Source organism: Chironomus tepperi, unplaced genomic scaffold (assembly GCF_022539635.2).
Source record: "Chironomus tepperi strain 1889 unplaced genomic scaffold, CSIRO-AGI_Ctep_v1 contig_223, whole genome shotgun sequence".
Lineage (NCBI taxonomy): Eukaryota > Metazoa > Arthropoda > Insecta > Diptera > Chironomidae > Chironomus > Chironomus tepperi.
The window spans coordinates 593086-602432 of record NW_027226345.1 but is presented as its reverse complement, the minus strand read 5'-3'; the positions used below and the strand labels follow the sequence as shown (position 1 = coordinate 602432).

Sequence of the window (9347 nt, the reverse complement as noted above, 5' to 3'; positions counted from 1 at the left end):
GAAGCCATAGAAATGCGTTAGAGTACGTGAGTAGAATTTTCTGTGTTTTTTTGCTGCAGTTGTCATTCCTGATGAAATTTTTTTGTTCCCATCCATTTCTATATTTTGATCGCATTTTTCTCGCTGCTGTTTGTAGTTTTTTATTTAAACTTTGGATGGGAAGTGATGAATAGCAAAGAGGATTTATTGAAATGATTGTGAATACTTACGCGTTGAATAAAGTTAAAGCTATAGGAATGCTAAAGTGTTTGATATGCACAAAAATTTATGAATTGGCATTTGATTCAATAATTCCGTGTTTCTGATATAAATTTATAACGATTTTTTATGATTTGAATATAAATCAAGGCAAATTCATTGCGGCGAATTCATAGTTTTTGCCCTTTGAGCAGATAATTAAGGAAACCAATTTTTGTCGTTCTTCGCGAAGTTATACTAAATTTACTTCCAATATCTGATTAAATTCACAAAGCTTGTTCAATTTTGCAGAATTTATTCCAATTTTCACAAGTGCCAAACATTTGCTCCAATTATAAGTTTGTATAACAACTTACAAAAGAAATCAATTAACATAAATACTTTATATCTCACAAAAATAACATAAACAAAGCTCAACAACACAATAGCATCCATATCTGTGAAAAGAATTTAATATTAAAACCCTCAAGCAGCAATATTCTATTTTAAAAGGATATGAAATTCCAATTTCTTTCAACTTTACCATAAAAATAAAGAACAAAATAAACAAAAGGAGAGGAATTAAGTCTATAAAAAACAAAGACATCGCAGTTCATAAATGAAACTGTAACGGAATGCAATAGCTTGAAGCATTAACAATGAGATAAAATTAAAGTCATCAACATTCTTATTGCTGTATTTTTCCTCAACTATTCTGTTCCATTGACTTTGAAGGAAAATTGAGAACTGGTGGGAATTTGATTCTGATGGATACTTGACTGTTGTAGGCGCATTACTGAGGTTGTAGACAGAAATACGTTTACAAGTTACAGTAGATCTAATAGGATCTAATTATAATCAACCAGACATCATTCAATATCTTGTAATTTGATGCACTGTCACAGTCGCGACTAGTCGAATGACGCAAACAAAGTGAGGGAAATTATTACATTTTCCAGGAACAGGTAATTCAATAAAAGCTTATATCAACAAGATAAGAGAATCTGTATTCAACCCACAGAACAGCTAAATTCTATCCGCTCTCAGACAAATCACAGATTACTGCAATTCCATGAAAATAAATGCACAAAAAAATGAAGATAGAAAATCATTTAAAGGAAAGTAAATAGAACAATTCAAATAAATACTCACATTTTATTATTCTATCTGTTCTGGTACTGTTACCATTTCTCATTGTAGACAAGACAATAAGCAGATGAGGGGAAGCATAATATTTTTTTTTTGTTTTATTTTTCGGAAACAAATTAAAGAAAAGTTCAGACATGTCTCAACAATTTGTTAACTTCTCGATCTGGTTTATCTGTGTGCATGTGAAAAATAAAAACCTTTTTTTCAGACATGGACAACCAGAACGAAAGAGTGTGAGTGGGTGAGTTAAAAAGACAGACATTTACCATGACTATCATTTATGTTCATGATCTGAAAAGTCAGTTGTGAGAATGAGAACAAAATAAAAATGAAAGAAAGGAAAATGAAAATTGCATTCATCAGCATTTCTACTACAATGATCATGTAGCATGCAAAAATACTATTCTTACTTACATAAATGTGAAAAAGTGAGAGGAGGTAAGAAAGGAAATAAATGACAGAAACATGTGGTCATATGGTAAGCAGAGAGAAGTCGTCAGCATGAACTTAAGATTTTATTCACGTTTAACATCATCGCTTCCGGTATTGTTTACCCATGGAGACCGATTGGTGCAAATGAATTATTTATTGATATAAAATTTTATTGAGACATAATGGAAGTATGACACGTGCACATGTCTTTAAAAATTATATTTTAAGTTTGTTCTTTTGAGATTATAAATTTTTTGTGTAAAATTCGGATGCAGTCCCAAAAGGAAAGAAATCTGGATGTAGTCAGCAGCAATAAATTTTTATTTCCGACTTTTTGAATTGAAAGGTAAGGAACTTTAGAATTATTACCTCATGATTTACTATAGAACTTACTTGCTTATCGGGTAAATTAAGAGAACCGCTTAAATCAAATATTGTTGATATGTAAGTACTCTAGAAATGTCTCATAAAATAAAACATAGAATTATGTATATTTATCAAATACTAAAAAGGTGTAAAAACTTTATGCTTGCCAGAGCAGCACATAACTTTCGAATGAAGTGTTTTTGTTGCTTTTTATTTTTCGCGGTACACCTGGGTGGTAATCCTCAACCGAAACCGCACACGGCATACGGTTCATGACCTTTCCAAACAATTTTGGCGGCAGACAGGTTGTCCATCATTGCTTCAAACTAATTATAATTAGGATACAACCAAGAACTGTATTTTAAAGACGCACGTTTGCAGTTTTAGGCTTACACCTTACAGTTCGTCCAAGGCTTCAGGTCTAGAATTTTGGACGAACCCTCTTTGTATTTTGGACGAACGAAACTGTATAATCGCAGACATAAGCGTAGAAGTTAAACCAAGTGGAATCGACCTAAGCACGGTAGATTTTCAGCTCCGCATATACCTTCATTTTCGAGATACGGTAATGAACTTTTTATTAGGAATTGGCAAGTATTTTCCAGCCTTGAAGCCAGCTTTAGTTGCCATCATTCAGGAGATCATGGATCATAACTGATCTATAAAGATAGAGCTCGAAATCGACTCAAATTTCAAATGAAGTCGAGTCGACTTTTCCATACAGTGAAGTAAACAATAAGAAAATTTGGAAATAGTCTGTATCCTTCTATAAAGTTCAAACTATGTCCTTGTGTGTTTCTCGGTCAAGTTATAAAGTAAGGAAACAAAGAACGGAAATTTAATTCAAATGGAAGTAAAGCACGAGCAATAAATCAAGTGTATAGATTGGCATATCAAAAAAAAATAGTACGAAAAAATTCTATTATCGCCAATACATGCTTTATATTGCTTCGCTTTTATTACTCAACATAGCAAAAAAATTTCAATTTGTTATTCGTACGGACCGTATTAACATAAGAGGATTAAAGAAAAATGCTTCTGTTATTTAAATTATAATAATGTTAAAGGGGAAAATGTTGTTGAGGGTAGTTCAGGGTTGGTCGGAGTTGGATATATAGAGACATTTGAGCAAGTACTCGGGCAAGTATCTATATAAAATCAAGAATTTGGTTTTGGAATACGGACGTCATTTGATCGAATTGAACAGTAACCCTCAATTGGTCAGTAGTCAGAGAATCATGTATCATGAACTAAAAAGCCATAGCAGAGTCAGTAGCATGCACAAAATTCCATTAAATACTCCAAATTCCATCTCTGTCTCTACCTTCTCTCCTGACAATTATGATAAGAAAAGCAAAAATTGACTCAGATTTCATGCTTACCGTGCAACAACAGGAGGTCATGAAAAGGATTCTCATTAAAAATTCCAAATAAATAAATGTGAGGAAGACAGAAATTGTATCTCATTATAATCAGACGAGAGTGGTGCATGTGTACAATCATATCATTAACGTTTGAATAAGCTTTAGTATATTTCAACATAATCAGATATATGAATGTTATTATTAAACAACATGTAGTCATAATAATATGCAGAGTATGAATAAGTAATCAGATGAAGAAAAGCTTTTGAGAGCTGAATTTTTGGTTGAAGATGATAAGGATATTTGAGGTTATGTTTGTGGTATGGAGATGTTTTTTAGGGCAAGACTTTGTGGATATCTTATGGGTCCTTTAGGTAGGAACAGGAGCGTATCCATGTTTTGGGGTTTTGATTGCTCTCCTCTTACTTGGGATATTTGAGGTTATGTTCGTGGTATGGAGATGTATTGTTAAGATCAGACTTTGTATGCATCTTATGAGTGATTTAGGTAGGTACAGGAACTTATCCATGCTTTGGGGATTTGATCCTTCTCCTTTTTCTTGATTTCGACTCAATTCTTCAACTTAACTCCAAAACTCCAACATCTCCAAATTCTAATCTACTAAGACAAAGTGCGCCACTACACATCCTATTCATCTAATCCCCTGCGCTAAACGAAGACAACATATATAAAATATTTCCATAAATGTAGCGAAAAGCTCGTTTCATGTGACGATAATTTTTCAACTTTTTACGATCACAACATGGGGTGTATCATCACAAATATAATGACTATGAGAATGCAAGTGGCAAATGAGGGTTCAAAATTTTATCATGTACACATTATTAAAGCTACATTTCCCACACATTCTTATGATTTTTTTTAAAAAAATAAAATAAAAATAAGCTTTCAAAAAGGTATCAGTAGATTCTCATGCTTGAGGTGAATCACCAAATATTTGAAGTTCAATTATGTAGACAGGATAAAGAGAGCAGCATAACATAAGAATAAGGAACAAAAAAACTATTCATCGATAGCATATTTCTCAAACGTGCCTCGAAAACCGAAATAATGTTGTGGATGGAATAAAATTCCATGTTGAGCCAAGAGACTGTCCGATGATCACGTTTTTGAAAATTGCAAATGCTTTTGTGGCTTCTCTTCCTTATAAGACACTCGAAAGTGGAAATTCGAGAATCATGAAAAGGAACAACATAGAAAGAATTTAATTAAACATGAAATTTTATTGTATTTGAATTTTAATTAATGCATGCAAAAGGGGAAAAAGGAATTGCATTGGATTGTGGTGAATTGGGAATATTTAAGAGAAGATTTAATATCCTTATTGCTGGTGAAGAAATGGTGTAATTGGATTCATGATCAAGGGAATTTGGAATTACTTAGTGTAGTTTTTAAAAGAATATCTAGAAAAATTGATGTTTATTGTCTTCTTAATGGCTTAAAATCAGTAATATAACCTCAGACTCATCTTGTTATGTAGTTGCATAGCTTGAGACTTGAAAACCTAGTTATCGTTGCTAAATAAAACGTTCAGCAAGAGTTTGACTTCATACTTCTAATTTTGACTTTATAAATTTCCTTAATTTTACGGCCATCCCGCTATTTTCGTTAATTTTGATGAATACTCAATTCCTTACTAACTTAACTGATCGTACAAATCAATTGTGATCCACGGCCTCTCATATATGTCATTCAGATGGCGCCTGAAGTTGCCTCTACCTCATGCTTCCGCAATTCAATTACAAAATTCCAATTTATATACAATCTCTTTCGAAAGCCTCCATCTTTATCAATTATACCAACAATTTTAATCATTTTCATGCTTCATTGATGATGCTCAAACAGAAATAAATAGAAGAAATTCTAATTATCAATAGCAATTTTCACGTTTCGTTAGGAAACTTAATAAGAAATCAATAAAAGATTTCGATGATGATGCTCGACCTTATACGTGTTATAGACTCTCGTGTATGTAGTTTCCAAAAGGTAAAATGGAATTATTGCATGAAATTTTTATTGCATTTGAATATTTTTGTGATACCTGCTAAATGATTTGGGAAACTTAACTGACTTTTTCACAAATTTTCCTGAAATCCAAAATTATTTTAAAATCCAATCAGCATTTAAAGCCAATTTCACATCAAAATCACTTAAATTCCATAAATTTTCCAATCCTACCTCAATTTCCTTATTCCATTATGTCAAAACCTATTTCCTTAAGCATAAAAAACTCCAACAACTTCACAAAATAAAAAAAAGTCATCCTCAGAACTTTGTATTTGACTTCATAAAAATCTACACATAATTGAACTTTACTACTATTTTTTCCTGCTTACTGTATTGTGGTGATGTCGTGGTTGTGGCATAGACGACCTTTTGTGGAGCATATTTATGATCGGGTTGCTTTTTTTTTCTACCACAGTCATAAACATACATTGTAATGCAATCTTTATATTCATCTTAATATATATATGTGGGGTATGTGAGAGAGACATTAATGATTTTGCTTCTTGGAACTGCAAGTTGATTGAGTTGTGAATATTTGCTATGTGGACGGGTTGGGAAGGATTTAAGGAATTATGTCGAAGATATAGTTTAAAGTGGGATTTGAACTGGTTATCTAATGACTCTTTTGTCTGTAAGATGATTAAAAGCTTCATTTGCAGTACAAATAAGTGAAAATTCTTGGAAGAAGGCTGTTGATAATGACTGTGTAGAAAATAGCCTTCGATTGAGCCAGTTTTAGACGTCAACTAAGAGAATTCATGAATCACAGCGGATCTATATGGTCATCAAAGTAAGTAAGTAAATCACCCCTTTCGAAACCGATCTCATTTCTTATAGAATAACAGCATAACCTAAAGCATGCAAAGAGCATGCTCTCAATAGCAGAGTAAGACAAATGCAAAGCTCACGAGCATGTTCATCTAGTATATATATATATAGTATAAGATGAGCAAGCTCTCGCAAGGATGCTCTTTGTCCGTTGGAGAACATCTCATTTAAAGACCCGAATAATTATTTATTTAGCCTCAGGAACCAAAAACCTTTCAATGCTTCTCTCCATCCATATAAGTCTACAATTCAACATAGGAAGTTCTTTGATACTCAATTGATATCCGGAATCAAAAAGAAAAATTTTCATAATTGAATACATTCAACCAAATAAGCAAAAAAATATTTAGGTTGACTCCCCTTTGTATATACTTAGTGGGAAAAAAAGCAATAAAAATTCCCTTTGAAGTTGGCAGTTTTTTGCTCAGAGTTAATGATATGCAGATAGGAATATAACAAACATATCTTCAACATCATCAGGATTAAAATTGAAAAGCAAAGCAGTCAAAACGACCTTTTTTCTCTTCTTTCGAATGTGCATGTGTATTGATTTCGATTTAAATCAATTCACAAGCACAAATATGTAAAGGGTGAGTTGTGTATGTATACAAATTAAGAATGAAGTGGAAAACTTGAAATTGAAATTCTTTTTTTGTTTTGTGAATTGAATTTTTAGATAAAAATCGATTTTTTGTTGATACAACATGTATGCTCGAGTGGAGAAGCTTAAAATGAAAACTATGTCAATATACAGTTGTTGAAATCACTTTTATAACTTGTAAATGTAGGAATTCAAAAGTACCTAACCCCAACAGATAAAGAGCATGCTTTCATGGTAGAGAAAGATCACTATGGTACCTAAAAGAGTCTTCTTGCCTGTTTGGGAGTGTAGTGGTTAGAATTTCAGACAAACGATCCGGGTTCCATTCCAGGGAAAGTCTAGTCGGATTCGGGTGCTTTTTTACTGTTTCTAGTCGTACAAGCTGGGTTTTTGTATTCGCGACACACAAATTGTGGCTAGGTATACCATGCAACTGTGAGTTATACATAAAGCAAAACGTCATTTTTGGCAAACGATCGTAATTTTTGGATGTCATTAAATTAATATCAAATTTAGGTGTATCAAAAGTCTTATTTTAAGTTGCAAAAACTGCTGCAGAATGAATTTTGGGACTCATATGATTAAACTCGTTCAAGGGAGTTCACCATATTTAAAGCGATATCTATTTGATACTAAACCAATTAGATGAGCTATTACATAAGCTATAGGCTGTCAAGATCCAATTCCATGTTAAATATTCATAAATTCAGTGATTTAAGTTCAATTATATGATGCTAATTACTTTCAATTGCATTTTTCCATCAAATTCATTCAATTCAGTTGCAGTACATTCATCGAAAAACACGGACTTTGAATTGAAAAGTTCTAAAAGCTTTTGAAATATTCTAGAAATTATGATGCTTTCGATTGTGTCAAAATTATTCAAAATCTCAGAGCAGTCAAGTAATCGTGAAATATTCGGAAATGCTGTTGAATTTATTGATCGCATATCTGGTATGATTGGATGTGGTTTACTGTCAGCTGATTTCAAATATGTGAACATTTTGCTATTGATTTTAATATTGGATTTTGTGACGTATATCCCGATCAACATTTATGATGTATATTTGTTCCGCGATGACTTTATTCGCGATATGTTTTGCTTGGTTACATTAGGAAATGGATTTCAAGGTGGAATGAAGCTTTACACATTTATTATGCAACGAAAGAATTTACTAAAAATATTTTCAACTGCTGAAGAGTTTGTTGTGGATATGAAATGCAAAGAGTCTTCGGATAAGTTCAAAAAATGTTTAATAATTTCCTGTCATGTCGTATTTGGATTATCGATTTTATTCTTGATTTGTGCGATATGTGTATTAATCTATCCAGCAGTTGTGTATGGTTTTGTAGGCGAAAGAATTTTACACTTTGGATTTATCTTGCCAATACTTGATCCAGATGCAACTATTGGATATTCGCTGAATTTTCTGCATCATACATTGCAAATCTATATAACAGTTATTGCACTGCTTACGACTTTAAACATGACTGTATTCATTATTATAATTGCATTGGGAAAGTATGAAACACTTTGTGTTTTAATTAATCAGCTGAATGTACTAATCACATCAAAGGTTCAAGATCAGACGAAAATTATTGAAAAGTTTACAGAAATTATTCAGGAACATGTTAAAATTATTGAATTTCTAAAATTCTTCAACAAAATCTTTTCATCATATTATTTTGTTGAAACATTAAGCATATCATTCCAAACAACTGTAACACTCTTTACATGCTCGATCGATATACATTTTCTACCTGGATATCCGATTCTGATGGTTGATTTATTTCAAATATTCGCACCATGTCTATTGGGCACTATTTATGAAGTTCAGTGCAACAAATTTTTGAACGAAGTTATGAAACTTTCATGGATTGAATTACCATTGGTAATGCAAAAGACAGTATTAATTATTATGCTTCAGGCACAGCGAAAGATAACAATCCAGTGTGGATTAATGGAATTGAACTTGCAGGCATTTGTGATGGTATTGTATACAATATTTGTATTTAGTTAAGTTAAGAATGTTAATTGGACACGATTAAGACTAAATTTGAATTGACTTAACTCAAAATTAGGTCGATTTTGGGTCAACTCGATTCAATTCAAATTAAGTCAATTTCGAGTTAACTCGACTCGACTTGGGTTATTTTGAATCTCGACTTTTAGCTCTGATTCTATAAATATTGGATTTGCCTTTAGTATCAGATTTCTTAATGCTTTTAATGTTTTGATTCCTTGACTAAATGAATTATCTTTCTGTATATTTTTCAGATTTACAAAGGAATTTATTCCTTTTTTATGGTGCTTCAAAGTTTGAAATAAGTTCATTGGTATTTATGTTAACAATTCATGTTCTCAATATTAAAGCAGTTCAAGGTTTAATTACAAAATATTA

At 32.0% G+C, this 9347-nt stretch overlaps 1 protein-coding gene across 1 annotated transcript; it reads left to right on the top strand.

The window, feature by feature from the left end:
- The first annotated feature begins 7799 nt into the window (after nt 1-7799).
- Nucleotides 7800-8966, top strand: LOC139091107 (odorant receptor 67d-like). The gene has a single exon (XM_070641050.1). The coding sequence runs from the start codon at nt 7800-7802 to the stop codon at nt 8964-8966; it is 1167 nt and encodes a 388-aa protein (XP_070497151.1).
- The last annotated feature ends 381 nt before the right edge of the window (nt 8967-9347 follow it).